This window comes from Tachysurus fulvidraco, chromosome 19 (genome assembly GCF_022655615.1).
Source record: "Tachysurus fulvidraco isolate hzauxx_2018 chromosome 19, HZAU_PFXX_2.0, whole genome shotgun sequence".
NCBI classification, from domain to species: Eukaryota; Metazoa; Chordata; class Actinopteri; order Siluriformes; family Bagridae; genus Tachysurus; species Tachysurus fulvidraco.
This window is the reverse complement of record NC_062536.1, coordinates 5364521-5382315: the sequence shown is the minus strand read 5'-3', so window position 1 is coordinate 5382315 and position 17795 is coordinate 5364521. Positions and strand designations below refer to the sequence as shown.

The following is a 17795-nucleotide window of genomic DNA, read 5'->3' as shown; positions in this document are numbered from 1 at the left end:
TTCAATTCATCAAGTCATTTGTTTCTCCATCAATGTTAAAAACTTTGCATGCAGTAGTGTCTACTTGGGGATTTGCTTAAATCTATGTACTCATAAAATACCTAAAATACATCTACATACATATTATAAGTTGTGCAAACCAGACCAATCGGTTTCTCAATACATTCCTTCACTAAACACCTTGGAGTGATGAATACACTTAAATTTCACAAAATCTGTAAGAGAAAAAAGAGATACATGGATCTGTGGAAAAAGCAATGGCAGTGAAAATCAGCATGAGCAGCTTATATAGGAAATGTGTCCAGTTTTTTTTTTTTCTTTCTTTTTTTGCATGGAAACTTGGCGGTCATGTCCGACTCACCGTGCATCAAAATAGAGAATCAAGCACCGTTGTAGAGATTACAAAACTAGAATTTTTTTAAAAAAACTGTACATGGAGATAAACTGAAATTCAGAAAGTATATATATATTAGATATATAGATATATAGATATTTATATATTAGATATATAAAGCAAGGATAATATATATTAGGTTGTAGTTCATGGTGAAATCCATAACGCTGTGCTAATCGAAGAAAGTGCCTTCAGGAAAGATCAGAACAGGCTCCTCGTTGGAAAGTGGGACTAGACACTGCTTCCGACGTGAGATTCTCTTGTATCTCATTCTGAGCATCTCTTTCTCTTCGCTGCTGCAGGGTTCACTGAATGGTATACACACACATTCTTCCCTTACTTCAGCAACCGGGGCAGACATCACCACCACACTGGATTCACCATTGGAGACCTTTTAAACAACGAAGTAGATGAGTTCCTGTTCTTACTTTATATGTATCAGTTTCTATGTGAGCATAACTAACCTTAGGAGCAATGCAAAGCCTCTTGCACCCTAATCTGGAGACGGGATTGGAAGCAGTGGAGGTCTGCTGAGGGGTGGACAGAGAAAGCTTCATTTTCCTCTCTGGAGACAAAACCAAACAAAATCGATCACCGTCTTGGTGGCCGTCAAATTATTTTTTATCTAAGGTCTCATTTACCGTGCTTATATATTTTGAAGCTGAAGTACAATCAGCAAAGTTTGCTACTAAGCATCCACTCTGCTCTTATTGTGGATGAATCGGAATGAATGAAAAGAGAATAATCTGGAAACCCATGTTTACCCACCTGTAGTGCAGACTGTAGCGTTCTTAGGGTCAGCCACAACTCGCTTTTGTTGCTGGAGAGAAACAAAACCTGTCAGTTTTTATTTACAGAGAATGACAAGGATGCCAAGAACACAGATCAAAACAAGAGACAAGGTATAGTTTAGACTTAATCTCCCTGCTTCCTGCCTTAACGATTCAAATCCTGGAATAAAATGAGTGTGATCTTTGGAGATGGCGATGAACCGTGTGTCCTCTCTGTCTGTCTGACTGTGAGGAGGAGGAGAGGGAAAAGTGGCTTACTTGTTGGTAACAGACTTGCATGGCTTGTGGGAAAGAGGAGGCCGATGGATCAACGGCAGGCTGCGGCAGGGTCGGGGAAGAGAACAGGTCATGGCCACGTTTGTAAAGAAAATTAAAGGTTAAGCCTTAAAAGTAGTTTTAAATACAGATATAAATATATTATAAACGATACCTCCTGGAGCTGTACGCAGCCATCGAATTTCTCTTTGTCAGAGTCACTGGCACTTGTCACTGGCACTAACACAAACAGCAGAATGAACAACTGAATAAACACTAAGGAATAAAGAAGGAATAATATATAGGATACGCTGTATAAATTTGCACGTACATTCACTGTTTGGTAGAGTTTGGTCATTTCCAGCTGCACCTGTTTCATCTCGGAGGAGGTTTTTATTCTCTGATGTGGCCTGGAACAGAGTTTTAACTTCCTCATCAGATCCACATCTTCCACTCAGAAAAATGAACTTGTTTGGCCCCGGAGTACCACGTTCCTTCCTCTTGGCATCCAGCGCATCGAGGACGCTCTGAAGACTGGCGGTTTCTGGTACAACGACCACTAGTGCTTCCGGCCTAGTGGGATGGTCCACAACGCGGATGCCGTCTTGTGCAGATGCAGAGACGGATTCTGCTCCAGACGCCGTAGAAGATTTGTTCTGCGTCTCGTCGGCTTCGTTTCTTTGAAACGGCTGTTTCCTCCTCTTGAGGATTATCGGCCTCCTGGGACTCGTCATCGTCCTGTTCATAGCAGACTGGATACCAGAATAATTCATACAACGTAACAACAAAGTAAATGATATCTCACATTTTATCATAGAAATCATTTCAATGTGGATAGATATTTAAGGACCATCACCATAAATCCACGACCTTAACTTAACCAACAGCAGTAGCAGCTGAAATTAACCTATAGTGCTCTCAAATATATAAATCACTGATTCTTGACATAAGGGACAAAACATGTCCCCCATCAAAATCTTACAATTTGCCTTAAAAAACAATAAATTGTTTCTAAAATGTTAACTATGATCTTAAAAATCATTTAATCTGAAGGTGTATGGTTAAATGCTTGAAATTACTTTTGTAGACAAAAATATACCTGTGCCAAACAGATTAATTTCTGTTATTAGAAAACTCATTTTATTTTAAAATATTATTTTTGAAATAGATAACTTACACTGAATATTGAAGAAAAAACATCCAATAAGAGCCCAGATTAAATATGTAGATGGATGACAAGTTGGGAAATGCAGGGGATTCGGTCGATGAAATGGAAGATGAAATGGAAGAGGAGCCATTGAAAGGTCCTGAGGGTGCTATTGTTGATATAACTATCAACAGTATTGAGACAGGGGATTGGCTGGCAGTGATGTATGATGATCACTGGTTGTTAGGAAAGTCCATTGATGTAGATATAGAACACCAAGACGTGAAAGTTGAGTTTATGCATCCTTGTGGCCCTACTGTCAATTTTCACCCAAAACATGGGAGGAGGGATGTCTGTTTCTGTCCATTGAAAGATGTCCTTTTGAAACTGAAAGGGACAGCTTGTCCCCTCCAAGCAAGCCGGACCAGGGAGCTCTATCTTCTGCATCCTCATTAATTACATCCATATACCTCCTCTTTGGCCTTCCTCTTTGCCTCCTGCCTGGCAGCTCCATGTCCAACATTCTCCTACCGATATATAGTACTCACTCTCCCTCCTCTGAACATGTCCAAACCATCTTAATCTGGCCTCCTAACTTTGACCCCCAAACGTCCAACATGAGCTGTCCCTCTGATGTACTCGTTCCTAATCCTGTCCAATCTTGTCACTCCCAAAGAGAACATCAACATCTTCAGCTCGGCTACCTCTAGCTCTGACTCCTGTCTCTTCTTCGGTGACACTGTCTCTAAACCATACAGCATGGCCGGTCTCACCACTGTCCTATAAACCTTCCCCTTGATTCTCGCTGATATTTTCCTATCACACAGCACTCCTGACACCTTTCTCCACCCACTCCAACCTGCCTGCACTCGCTTCTTTAACTCTTTTCCACTCTCTCCATTACTCTGGACAGTTGACCCCAAGTACTTAAACTCCTGTACCTTCTTCACCTCTTCACCCTGTAACCTTACTGTTCCACTTCCCTCCCTTTCATTCACACACATGCATTAAAAACAGCTAATTCCAAAACAATGTAAAATAAAAATTTAAAGTGTATACAATACAATTGATCACTTAACCTTGCTAAGGCACACCATTTCTACACACTTAAAGACTTTACAGTGTTGTTGAATTGATCAAACACACAAAAAAACATATTTTCATATTCAGTCAGACGGAGTTGACAAATGTCAACTTATAAAGCGAGTAAATGTACATTTTTATAAATAGTGGTTGAATGAAAAACCTGTTCCTTTTCATGGTATGATAGATGAGACCCGTGTTTATGAAGATATCCAGTTCAAATTAATGTAGGATCGATTTTTTGTTAGTACTTTTGTCCCTTATCTCAATAATCAGTGATATATTTACAGAATTAATTCATCACATACCTTGAAAATGTTTCCGAGAGACTGATAGACAAGTTTTCAGTTGAATATCACCAATTTTGATTTTAAAAAGCAACAACGTCAGTGACGTCGATCGGCATAGCCGATCGGCCCTATACGCTCATTACGCCAGCTGCGTACGCACCCCACCCCCACCCCCTTTTTTCACAAAGCGTGTTAATGTTTAAACTTTAAAGTGTTGATGACAACAGGTTCGGTTCTAGCCCTTTTTTAGGGTGGCTTTAGCCACCTGTCTGTGATCTCAAAACTATAAGTATAATTTTTACTTTCTTAAATAAGCAATAAAAATTACGTTAAAATGCAGGACATGTCGTCGATAGAAAATTATTTATCAGATCCAAGAGCGATTTTTTTTTTTTTACTTTTGATCCAAGATCGATTTTTTTTACTTTGCTTTTACGCGCGTGCATTGTATTGTTTCAAAAGAGCTTTAATTGACCGGAGAAGCACAGGTACGCGCAGCGTGCACGCGCAGTCAGAGCTGGAGGCGTTTATCTATAACGTTATTCGGCGGAAAGACGCAAAGACGGCAACCAAAAGCAGTGAAATTTCACTATTCTTATTACCAGAGTTGTAGCACAAACAAAAAATTAATGCAAAAAATCCATTCAATACTAAATAAACATAACATTTATTGATTTTGGTCTTTGTCTTGTGAATATTTCTATTTATTAATGACTGCATTCATTGGACACACAGTTAGTAGAGAATGCACACATACATGAACTGATTTGATTCAAGACTGGCATCATTACATCATGCATAAAATTTTGGTGTCCACTTTTGCCATTTTAAATAATACCATAACTTTTGGCTTAATATGTAGTCATATAATATACAATATAAAACTCTTCTTTTAAATTCTCAGCAAGAGCAAATAACAGTAAAGTTAAGTTGATGTGATTGTGTCTCTAGTCTCTATCTGACTAGCTAAATTAGCTGTGCAGTGCTGCCAGTACATCCCTTGGCCTGTCTGTCTGTCACACAACTATTTATTGCGTGAACATTCGCGTGAACAAACGCCCAAGGGCAACGGTGTTTATAAACGGCAGCTCAATAACCGCGCCGCGCGTGCACATGCGTTCACATGCGCGTGCATTCGTAGTTTAGTTACTTTAATTTAATTTAGTTACTGTAACTATGTGATACTGCAGCACTAATCTACACCACATGGCTGGATCACATTGCTGTTGGTTTCTTATCCAATCTAACATACTGATCTGTTACAGTTTTATTAACTAAAGGATGAGATTGTTGTTGTTTATGTCATTTCATCCTGCTACATAGCCTACCATAGATATCAAAAGACTAGATGTCACCTTGGGGTCCTAAAAATGCGTCAAATCCGCCGCCATCTTTGTACTGTGCTCTTTTACCTCAAATGCATGGACGATGCCGGGCTTCTGTGCTGCGTTTGGTTGTTAAAACGAAATAAATCTAAAACCCATACAGCAAGGGATTACATTACACAAGTGAGAATGTAATTAATGATATTGAATGTTAGGAAATTATATTTCTTGTTCCGTTGGTTTGTTTTAGTCTTTGGTTAACAACCATAGCTAATCCATACTAATTACCCATTAGTTTTTGACAGTTAGGAAAACCGACATTGTTTGTAGATTCCGAAGCTCTTAATAAGGACGTTAAAAATTGACCCATGCTTTTTTGCTTAAAGGTGAAAAGACCCTTTATGTATGCTCTGTAAGATTCCCTTATCTGTCAAACATTTTATTAGATTGTCCTGGACTTAACACAAGCAGAATGCTCTTTTATCAACTTACCTCACTTAAGGACATATTTAATGACATTATGCCTGAAGAGGTTTTGGATTTTTTTATCGTATGTTAATTAAAATAAAAAAAGTATAATATGACTTGCTGTTTATAATTGTTTTTTGTTTATTGCATTTATATGATATTTGTATTTTTGTAATTGAATTTTGCCATGAAAATAGCTTTTGATTGCTGACATGGTATTCCCAAGTGTTAAACAGAGACGTCAGTCATGGACAAGTTGCAGGGACACTTTTTTTTTAATGTTTAACTCAGCTGACAGTCCTGGAAGGATGTTACCAGTTAGCTTAGCAGTGTAACACACAAGTTCAGCCTCAAATTCAAACAATGTTTTTTTTTTTTTTTTGTTTATGTGACTTTATTACATACTTATTTAATGTGGCAAATGTATTGCAGAAAAAGAATAAATAAAAGATTGAACAGTCTTTGGCACCTCAACTATCTAACTTTCACATTATGTTCCTCTCAAATTTGTGATTTGTTTCCACCTGCAAATTGATTTGTGTATCATATTTAATAAACCAATACAATTTAAATGATTAAATTAACATGCAACTGAGATTTCTCTCTTGTATTTTTTTTACCTCATGAATTTAACGATCTTGTCTTGGCACTCGGTTTATCGTATGCCAGCAGCTTACTACTGTACAGTATTTATGGTGCAGTGTTTCTAGGTCCTAAAGGCCTAGGCCAAGTAAAAATATTAATTTCCACTGAGACACAAACTGATATCAAACACATCAAGCTATCATGTGTAGCTTAAAGGGAAAAAAAGGCAAGTCTGCAGTTTTGCATAAAAACTCAACTCGCTTTTTAATTACATCAGGAATTACATCGCTTTGGAATTACATCAATTCTCTCTGTCAGTACATTGGCTTATTATCCGTTTCTTTGGTTTTATTTACTCCAGCATTTCATTTCATATCTTATACACACATGAACAGCTGTAACATGGTGTGCAGGATTCTAGAATAAATAATAAAGATATGTTTTAACACATCTCCCAGTCCTGGTCTCTTGCATGCGTAGGCTTTGTGGTCATCACAATCTATGTGTATTGTTTAAAATAATCTTATAAGTGTGTGTTTATATATATCATATCATATCATATCATATCATATTATATCATAGATCATGTGCATGTAATAGCCTAGTGGTTAAGGTGTTGGGCTACCAATCAGAAAGTTTGATCCCAGGTTGCCACCAAGCTGCCACTGTTGGGCCCCTGAGCAAAGCCCTTAAAGCTCAGTTGTACAAAAATGAGATAATGTAAGTTGCTCTGGTTAAGGGTGTCTGTTAAATGCTGTAAATGTAAAATCTCCTCTCCTTAATTTGTGCTTTCAGTTGATTAATGAATGCATAAGTTCATTAATGTATTTATATTGCTAAAATAAATGCAAATATACATTTCTACATCTCATTATAAAAGAAGAGAATACACTTGTGCTGAGGAAGGCTCACTGCCGCTGATTACTCGGCATCAGAAGAGCTTGAGACTAATCTAATGGAGTCTAACAGTGGGAGAGAGGGGATGAGGAGATGAAGACTTGTTTGAGTCACGAGTCATTATATGGACTAATACATTTAAATGTATTACTATTATTCTGTAGTGTAGAAGGGACTCTGTAGGGCTTAGAAAAGGGGACGGTGTTACAGTGTTAGTTTGCAATCGGTTACAGTGTTAGTTGGCAAACGGTTACAGTGTTAGTTGGCAATCGGTTACAGTGTTTGTTTAGATATTGCGCAGTACGATAGCAAGTTGGTTCATGGCGATCCGTTGTGAGTTTGTTGGACGGTTTTGTTAACAAATCGAGGAGATCCTAACACGGACTACTTAGCCGAACCGTTTAGTGTTCTTTCAGTAGGTCTGAACTTCTTCCTTCAGAGGATTCACAAACAGGTAGCTGTTTCAAGTAAACACCGAATTTCTGCTGTTACATATACCTCGTAATCCCTGTGTAGGAGAAGTGGCACAGAAAATGGATGGATAGCTGAATGATTTTCTGCATTTCTATTATTTTAAACATATTTCAAAACATAACAGCATACTTGTTCAGGAAATCGAGGAAGCGATGGCTCAGATTTATGAAACTGTATCTAAAGTCGAAGTGTCTCAGTACGACAGCATCGCCACTCGGAACTTACAGGTAGAAAACATTTACCCCAAACACAGATTGAATGTGTTATGCTTTGAGCGGTGATCTCTGCAGGATAAATTTTGCTTAAATATTTTTTCCCTCTTCCATTCCTTAGTGGCACTTTGATTTACCTCAGTATGACTCGGTGACCTCAGTATGCTTCACTCTGGACCCCTCACATCCAGCTTTGAACTGTTGCCATCTGGTTGGCGCTACAGAGCCCTGAGTTCCAGAACGACCAGACATAGGAACAGTTTCTTCCCTCAAGCAATCCCCCTGATGAACATGGAACACTCCTAATATTTGCACTATGTATACCTCAATTGCACATTTCATACTTGCACTCTGTACATACATGCATACATATTGTCTGAATGCTTACTGTTTATTTCAACTACACATTTCACAGTTGCACACGTGTACATACAAATTGTATATATTGTATACTTATTTGCATATGTATAATTCATTTGTTTATTTAAACTGCACAATTCACACCTGTAAATGTGTACATACAATTTTCATCTATACTACATATGTCATTTTGTTACACTGGAGATTATGTCACTAAAACAAATTCCTCGCATGTGAAAACTGTCTGTTACTTTTATCTGATCATCATCAGGAAATGGATGCCTGGTGCAAGACCAAATTCCAGGACTTGAACACGGCATCAGCAAGACATGTGGAATCTGTATGGGGAATTAGACAAGAAGTTGTTGTGGGCTACAAGAAGGATGTTAGTACATTTCTCTACTCTATACTTTACTCTCATCTTATCTCATCTCCATCTCCATCTGTGTTTGTGTCCATAGATTCAGAACAAACAGCGGGAGCTGGATTCACTTAACAACAGGTATGAGACTTTGCTGGCTCAGATCCGTGACAACCAAGAGAAATACAGAAAGGAGGAAGAAGATTTACAGGTGAGAATAAAATTTGTATGAAAGTATGACAGAAAAATATTAACAATTGTACCTTAAAACAATATTGAGGACAAGTAGAATTGTGTCCACAGTAAATCGGTGGTGTTTGTTTTGCTTCATTAGGAATCTGATCGAAGGCGAGGACTCCCGTTTGTCAACAATGGTGCAAGGCATGTCTCTGATGAGTGCCAGCGTCTCTGTGAGTCTCAGCACCTCAGGGATTTTTTTTCATTTAAAAAATAGCATTTTTTTTAAGTAGTTTTCTCCTGAATAACCTATTTCACATCACATATATTTACATAAAGCTCTAAAGACAAACTGAATCAGTTCAAGTTAAGGTAACACCATACATTAAGACCCAGGGGTGTGAAAACTTTTGAGCAAGATGCTGCTTATTATTTTTGTCTTCAAAGAAACATCTACAAATTGTATGGTGCTTTCTAGGAGGAACTGAAGAACTAAACTAAGTGAAAATAGATATAATAACGATTCCGATCATCCTGTTGATTTAATACGTGACATGCATTATGATTCTGTGTAGCATTTCTTGACGCTATCGAACTTTTGTTTAGAACAGTTAAGACAGACGAGGACGTCATCCAGAAAGACACACAAGAGCGCACCATCACCATCTCCGGAGCAGCAGACGAGGCAGAAGAGTAACCTGACCTCACACTAGATATCTCTCTACTATGTGTGTTCATTTCTTCCCTCCACTAGCCATTCTTTATTACATCATCATCAGATCTTTACATTTCCGTATCACCTTAGATGACTTTACACACATACACGTTATTCCTTTTCTAATTGTTAGTGATTGTTAGTAAAGAGGAGAATGAGCTGTGTATCAGAGATGTGACACTGATATCGCAAATAAAACTCACCTCATGGTGCCGGTGTGTGAAGACTAAACCGCTAATGCACTGTATTCTAGCTTTTAACCTCTGTTGGCTCTGTTCAACCACATGCCTGAAATAAACATGACTGCAAAGCATCTGTTCCTGAATCTCAGAAAGTTATTGCCCCGATGACAAAAAGCAATCTGACAATATTATGATATCATTATCTTTTATTGCTGATTTCAAAAGATTTCTTCTTTTTTCATCATAGTACAAAAACTAAACTTTTCACAGTTCATAAAAACATGAAGGCAAAGTGCAAACATTGAAGTGCAGCATCGGCATCAAATCAGAAGATCATCTGAATCATCTATTAGTGTTTATGTCACTCAGCATCACTTTAAAGGCTTGGGCTCTTCTCCAACTCCTCCAGCTAGTCGATATACTGCCAGACTCACTTGATGTGCCAAGCCATCGACACTCTCCTGTACACACAAACACACATTTATATAACTGTAACTGTACGTCTGACATGGAGCAGAAAAGGGTGATTTTGTGACCGAGAGATTGGGAGCGTGTTTATAGGGCAGTGTGTTTGACTGAAGCGTGAATGCAGTGTAGGGTGTATGAAGGGTGTGTGTGTGACGGGAGCGTGACACGAGAGTGTGTGACGGGAGCGTGACACGAGAGTGTGTGACGGGAGCGTGACACGAGAGTGTGTGACGGGAGCGTGACACGAGAGTGTGTGACGGGAGCGCGTGACGGGAGCGCGTGACGGGAGCGCGTGACGGGAGCGCGTGACGGGAGCGCGTGACGGGAGCGCGTGACGGGAGCGCGTGACGGGAGCGCGTGTGTGTGACGGGAGCGTGACATGAGAGTGTGTGACGGGAGCGTGTGACGGGAGCGCGTGTGTGTGACGGGAGCGCGTGTGTGTGACGGGAGCGCGTGTGTGTGACGGGAGCGCGTGTGTGTGACGGGAGCGCGTGTGTGTGACGGGAGCGCGTGTGTGTGACGGGAGCGCGTGTGTGTGAGAGTGAGTCTACCTGTGTGTCAGCTTCAGCATACACTCTGACCACATCCTCAGTGCCAGAGGGTCGGACAAAGGCTCTGGCTTGTTTGTACTTCTTGACCAGAGCATCTATGGAGTCTTGTAGTCCTGCTGGTGTTACTGCCTTACGCTCTGCATCTGTTGTGTCTATCACACGCCTGTCTGCTACCTGTAGTGGAAAAACACCACTATAACCTACACGTCAGCATTCAGGAAGAAACGATTTGTGGACAAACACAATCATATCAACAATATCAGTCATATCAAAGTTATCTATGAACTTTTCACTACAACGACAACAAAATTTACATTTAAAAGATCTATGCGTTCAGAATGTACACTCTCTCGACCAACAGGACAAATCAACACTTTTGATGACATCACTCTGCACTTATCACATTTCTTGCTCAATCAAATGTTCTGTCAATTACGGCTTAGCCTGGGCTGTGGGGTAAGCTATTAAAAAGGGGACGGGGCAACTTCATCTTCAACTTCCGCCCTGACTTCCTAGAGAACAGGACAAAGGTACTTCACAGGAACTTTAAAAGTGAACAAATGAAGCACAAAGTGCTGAAAAGTGGCTCACAGACCTTGACTTTGAGCTGGCGATTGGGCAGGTCTGAGTATATGACATCCCAATCCTGAACAGTTATCCCTCTGATAGCCAACACTGCTTCAATCAGCAGCATATCTGAAATGGCATCACCTGTAGCCTGTGGCAGAAATGAGAGAAATAAACTTATCCGTTTCAGTATTAATATTCGCCCAAAGAACAATTTTTAAGCCATAAAGCTGACAACATTGTTTAAATTCTGTTATTCGTTAACCAGGAGCTTACCTGGTTGATGAGGTTCACAGTGTTCTCCAGAAGCTTTCCTGCATGTTTCTGCTCATCTCTTGCGTTCGGGTCTTTGGCTAGCTGCTGGATCTTCTCCTCTGCTTTTTTACTGAACAGAACCTTAAACGCACCAGCAAAAAACAACTGCTGTTACAAGCTGGAGTCGTTCCTTAATGTTAAGCTTTCTCTCTCCTCAAAATCTTCTTATCAAGAACAGCAATTGTTGTAGGCATTGTGTTTCTACGCTCACCGTTCCATGGCCGTTGGCTTCAAAATAAACTCCGATGTCGAATTCCTGAGCGGCGTGATGGAGATGCTTCACTCCTGTCTTCGTACAGCACACTGAAACCTGAGAGCGAAGGTTAAAAGGCAAAAGATTTGTAGTAGCAACAAGATATTACACTGTAATAATACTAATACTAATACAGTCCTTGCTTCAGAATTTCACAGTTGTATAAATCAAACAGACTCCACAATATTAGGTGAATCAGCGGCTGTGGTCCGAAACATGTTGTGTGACGTTATCACAAACATTCAGGAGTACAGCTCTTACAGAATGTCATTACAGATGTGACTTCACTCCTAGCAGTTTAAAAGAAGAATCCTGTGCTTGGGATTTGACCGATTCAAGTAGTTTTACACACAAACAAAGCAAAAAAACATGAAATCCTGAAGGAATAGATTACAACATTACTGTTTAGAAATATCATGTCAAATAATGTGATAAAACACCTTCATGACGTTTTCAAGGTACTGTGTAGAGCTTCCATTGGCATACGCTGTCTGAACCACAGCAACCTGCAGATTCAGCCCTGCCTATACAAACAAACACACAATGGTCACAAGTCAGGATAAAGATTTGACATGTTATGGTTGATAGTTAACAGACCTGCCTAGTCACTGAAACAGAACTTAGGGAGCATGTTATAGTGACACAGCATCCAGAGACAATGTACATAAATACACTGTAGTTATGCATACAACTGTCCCTTCCTGATATCTCAGTTCATGCGATTAAGAGCGGTTTGGAAGTTTCGTACAGGATGTATGACCGCGTGTGTGGTTACTACCTGTGTCAAAAGCTCCTTGAGGTATGTGCTAATGAGAGTAGCAATTTTATCTCCGTCCAAAAGATGGAAGTGTCCGGCAGAGTCCTTGTAATAGTAAACAATGCGATCAGCATCACCGTCAAAGGAGCAGCAGCGCTGACCCGCCGTCATATCCATACCTAGAGAGAGAGAGAGAGAGAGAGAGAGAGAGAGAGAGAGATAGATAGATAGATAGATATATATAAACATTCATGTATTGAGTGAAGTTATGAGGATGAATTGCTGTGCCCAAATTTCAGAAGTAGTTCCCTATTTAGTATTAGAATTTTAAGAATTTATCATTTCATTTGTTCCCTAATTTGGTGAGATGATTTATGCAACCAGTAAGAGGAGTCTGCTACTTAACAGCGGGAGGTGTTTCCACAGGCACGGTGTTAAACACCCATGTTAATAGCATTAGTATTCATTATGTACAATATTTGGATAGGTTTTGCATTTCCGGTAATGATAAATTCCTCCTCAAGCAGAAGGTAAAATTCTTCCATTCAGCAGCTGTAACTACTTTGTAATTCCTGTGTCTGAGTGTTTTGGTCATTACTTGAGCCAGTAGTGAAACAATACTAAACACCGTCACATACCTTGTGGAGGTTTCTGCTGCACTTTCACATAATCAGCTCCACACAGATAGTTAAGTCTGCCGCTGCTGCCGTCATTAAAGAGCTCCACTAGCAGCTCGGACTTGAGAAACACCTCTATTTCTCGTATCTTTAATGCTCCGATCCCATTGGCCCCATCCACCAGCAGCCTCTTCTGGTCATTCGTGCGTTTCGGGGCCTGTGAGAGATGAGAGCAGGCATGAGATGGTGCGTGTCAGTCTAGATAAACTTGGCTGAAGTTAGACTTTAGCATGCATTTTGTTTGCCTTTACTCCAACAGCTACAGCTAGCTTATATTTGTCAGTATCACGGTCAGGTTCAGGAAAAGCTTTATGCTTAAAGTGCATTATGCCAAACTAATAAATCTCTGAGTGTCAAATGTCGAGGAAGTCTACAACAAATCCTTGCAAATACACTCCAATTGTCGCATATGAACATTTGAAATCTTACATTCTTTGTGAGCTCAATGAAAGCCTTGGAGAGTTTCTCATAATATCCTTGTATCGTAGCGGTACCGTAGCGGCCGTCGGTGTTGCGACATAGAACCATGTAATGCAGCTGAGGTGTGGTCACCAGGCCGTAGTCTTAAACACACACACACATTGACACACAAACGTGAAAAAGTGAAAATATAAATACATTTATTAACCCATCAAATGAATGGGAGTTGTATAGGCAATTCTATATCATCATTTTATTTAAAAAAAAAAATTATTTATTCTATTTTCATGCCGCAGACAGTCGATAAAGCATGTTGTTACTCATCTGTAATCTTACTGGGTACCGTTGTGAATGTGACAATTAAATTCTAAATTAAAATGCTTTTTAGAACCACACTGATCTGTTTAAAGAAAAGCAAATTGTACTTATTTGAAAGCACACCATGACTATGGCCTTGTAAACAGGAAACCCCATCCAACACGGCCCGGGACAGGTTCTCGCTGCTTGGCCTGAGTGGCAGAACGTATATCCGTTCAGTTTGTAAACTATTAATCTGCTAAGAAAAAGAATAATAAATACTGTACAGAGTGCACGTGTTACGTGTTAGATACCTAGTGTCACGGCCAGTGATGACGTTCGCTGCCTCGCTCATGTCGATGGATTCTTTCCCAATGATATCCCTAAGTACACTGCACAAATCTTCCTGATCTGCATTAGCCAGCTCAGTGGCATAGCCTTCCCAAGCTGGAGTCACCATCTCCCCCATTGGGTCAATCAGCTTCACACCGTTGTCCTCCTGAGCAGCAGAACACACAAGTATTATACAGGGAAATGTGTCTACAGTCATCTATATACATATAATAAAACACATTTAAGTTTTCATAAAGAGAAACCTTGCTGTTTGTGTAACACTACCCACCTCTGGATTGTGAGAGGCAGTGACCATGACACCAATGGTGGACTTGGTTTTTTTAGACCTCAGTGTGGCCAACAAACCCATGCGGAACATCACGTGGTCCAAATGATTTGCAGTGGTGCGAAACCCTGCTGTACCATACTGCAATGTCAGTCCGCTTGGTTTGGGATGGAGAGCAGATTTCTGGGATACTTTCTCAAACTGTGCCATGGCTAAAGAAATCCAAATAAATAATAAACTTAGTCATAGTCTTTAGTCACTGCTGCTAAACAATACCTTCAATGTCCTCACAACCACCGACACTATTTACACCAGCACAGATCACAAGACTCAAGATGCATGGAGTTAAAACTAAAGATACCGACTAATACACTCTATGGTCAAAAGTATGTGAACCCCAGTGTACTGAACATCCTATTACAATTCACCACTAGATGTTTGAGCATGGCTGTGAGGATTAGTGACCAGTCAGCTACAGGGCAGTGAGGAGCAAGCCGAGGTTTTAGGATAATGCTCTAGAGAGAAGCAATATTGCAATAAGGATGGAGGAGTAAAAAAAAAAAATTCTGCTTAACCTGTAAGGCTGCATCCAGACTGTACACCTGCCATGATTACATAGTTCTAACCACATCTATACACATCTTCCCTGGGCAAAATAAAACGCTGTTTCTTGCTTATAAAAGCGAAATTTATATTTCTGATTGTTCAAAAAAGATGGTTGGCATACATACTGTAAGAAATTACAGATTCCGATGTAAAGATACACATCGGAAAGAGCTAATTCCTAAAAAAGGCTTAAGTATCATAATTTAATGTGTTTAGAACTCTAAATGAATAGACTTGATTCAATCGTTAGTATGGGAGCGGCAGCAGGACATCAGGGACCGCCACTAACAAAGGGTTTACGTGACCGTGATTAACATTTAAAGTGACCATTTGGGTGATAACAATTGTAACAATACCAAGACAAGGTGTACATGACCATGATGAACATTTAAAGACATCCGGCTAGACAACACGATGTATCCCAGCCATTTAGGAAGACTCAGTTCTTACGCTCAATACACATTTTAAAGGAAACCCTATTTAAACCACGAAGATGAAAAACAGTATAAAAAGCTTGAGCATGGTTTGTCCTGTGTTCTTCTCGACTCCAATGAACACAAAGTACTTCATGTATTTTGTCACTGCTACGATGGAATAAACTTCACATGTTCTACATTAAGATCCTCACCCTCATCGTTTTATTTTCATACATTTTTTGTTTCCTACAACACCATATTATTATTGCTTTAAAATTATATTAATGTCTTATTTTAACATTCCCTATAAAGTTGTGTTCACAAAATACTTGTCCAACCTATTTATTACCTGCACAAGCATATTGTACTGAATATTAAAGGTCCAACTTATATATAATCCTCCAGTCTAATGGCCTCTATGTGTGTGTATGTGTGTGTGTGTGTGTGTGTGTGTGTGTGTGTGTGTAAGTGTGTGTGTGTGAGAGAGAGAGAGTGTGTGTGAGTCTGTCTGTCTGTGTCTGTATGTATGTGTGTGTATGTCTGTGTGTGTGTGAGAGAGAGAGTGTGTGTGTATGTCTGTGTGTGTGTGTGTGTGTGTGAGAGAGAGTGTTTGTGTGGTTATGAGTGTTTTTTGCCTTCGTTACAGCATCACAGATATTCAAAGCTCTTTTTTTAACACTAAGTGTACAATAAACCCCATGAAATATAAAGTACTTCTGTTTCCTTGCAGAATGTCATCTCTATTGAACCTATTAAACTTCATTAGGCATAACTAAGCATAACTGTCCAGTTCTACCTGTTCAGGTAACTTTTTTTTTTTAATTTAATTTTAACTTATACAAACAGAACAACACTTATACAATCATAGTTTTGACAAAATAACTAAGAGGCATTTATTCATTAATTTATCATCTGGTTTCATTAACTCAGTAATTCAGCTGCTGTTTTCTACATTTCTGGTGTTTAAACAAAATGTGGATATTTATAAAAGGTAACAGATCTGCTGAGTGCAGCTTCAGCTTACAGAAAGAAAGACTTAATTAGTTTTAGTATCTGAATGACACATAATTACACTCAGACTGGTGGAGTTACAACATTACAATCACTGCAGTTTTAAGTAACTTACGTCATGTAAACATAAATAAACACAAAGTCAGGTTTTTTTTATAACTGCTTTTCTCTCTCTCTCTCTCTCTCTCGCTCTTTCTCTCTCTGTCTATATCTCTCTCTCTCGCTCTATCTCTCTCTCTCTCTCTGTCAATCTCTCTCTAATTTTTAATAAAGTCTGTCTTTTGTTTTGTGTTGTTTTGATACTCACTTTGTCAGTTGCTGTAAAGCTCAGGGCTCACTTCCGGGTTGGTGACGTGGCGGAAATGAGCCTCCCTTTATAGGTGCACTATGTAGGGCGTGTTATAATGTGTACCGCAGGACGCCTTCCGTCCTCGGCAGATTTGACGGGCGCGTTTATGGAAGCCGAAAAGTCCATCAACAGAGATCTAAAGGAGTCTGATTTCTGCTTCCGGTATTGGAGGCTCGGATTAGGTAGTGTTGATGCTGACCTGCACCGCGCATGCGTGGCGAGACAATCTACCGCGCATGCGCAAAACAAGAAACTTTAGTCCACATTATTTCTTCATAACCTTAATAATGTCTTAATGGACCTCAGAACTGGCACGAATTGAGAGTGAAAGTCACTCATATCCAGGGATGCACACTCACCTTTTGCACAGCGAAAATAAACATCAGCCTCCTGGGCGGTGGAAGTGGTTGCACCTCCCTAGTTAAGTCTACGATGTGCTGTCTGCATCCATAGCTATACTGCTGGCTTTGGGTCAAATGTATCTGTACTCATCTTTGACAAGTGAATGTGCATCAGGGCTGAAAGATGAGTATGTGACAGACGGGATCTGTACTTGTTTTTTATTATATTAAAGTGCGAGAAACCCCTCTCACAAGCAGCACTGCTCAGAGGAAGTGTAAGGGACAATTTAAGAATCTTGTAAATGTTGCATTAACAATCTTGATCACTTGTATTAACTATCTTGACCAAGTCATACACAGAAGATGCTGCCAATCGCTTTCTTGCTTGCTTTAAACACATTCATTCTCTTATGGTGGAATCTCTGTCAAGAG

At 39.7% G+C, this 17795-nt stretch overlaps 3 protein-coding genes across 5 annotated transcripts in view; all 3 read right to left on the bottom strand.

The window, feature by feature from the left end:
• Nucleotides 1-4165, bottom strand: LOC113645604. Of its 3 annotated transcripts, XM_047803842.1 has the most exons (7): nt 3979-4165; nt 1772-2178; nt 1616-1680; nt 1444-1503; nt 1163-1214; nt 859-959; nt 1-785 (listed from the first exon to the last, which is right to left on the bottom strand). In XM_047803842.1, the coding sequence occupies exons 2-7, from the start codon at nt 2172-2174 to the stop codon at nt 567-569; spliced, it is 900 nt and encodes a 299-aa protein (XP_047659798.1). In that variant the 5' UTR covers nt 2175-2178; nt 3979-4165; the 3' UTR covers nt 1-566. The 3 variants fall into 3 exon arrangements, with proteins under 3 accessions (XP_047659798.1, XP_027007114.2, XP_047659797.1); XM_027151313.2 differs by lacking the exon at nt 3979-4165 and having other exon boundaries at nt 1772-2220; XM_047803841.1 differs by lacking the exons at nt 1444-1503; nt 3979-4165 and having other exon boundaries at nt 1772-2220.
• Nucleotides 4166-9907: 5742 nt separating this feature from the next.
• On the bottom strand, nt 9908-17138 carry LOC113645600 (phosphoacetylglucosamine mutase-like). Its single transcript, XM_047803834.1, has 13 exons — nt 16981-17138; nt 14644-14852; nt 14336-14520; nt 14166-14233; nt 13734-13867; nt 13266-13461; nt 12649-12806; nt 12311-12394; nt 11829-11927; nt 11579-11698; nt 11331-11453; nt 10736-10909; nt 9908-10177 (listed from the first exon to the last, which is right to left on the bottom strand). Exons 2-13 carry the CDS (start codon nt 14848-14850, stop codon nt 10088-10090), a joined length of 1638 nt encoding a protein of 545 aa, XP_047659790.1. The 5' UTR covers nt 14851-14852; nt 16981-17138; the 3' UTR covers nt 9908-10087.
• LOC113645605 overlaps nt 17059-17795 on the bottom strand; it is a 1773-nt gene continuing 1036 nt past the window's right edge. Inside the window, exon 2 of the mRNA XM_047803843.1 lies at nt 17059-17249. Coding sequence (XP_047659799.1) covers nt 17059-17249 — 191 coding nt within the window. The remainder of the gene's footprint in view (nt 17250-17795) is intronic.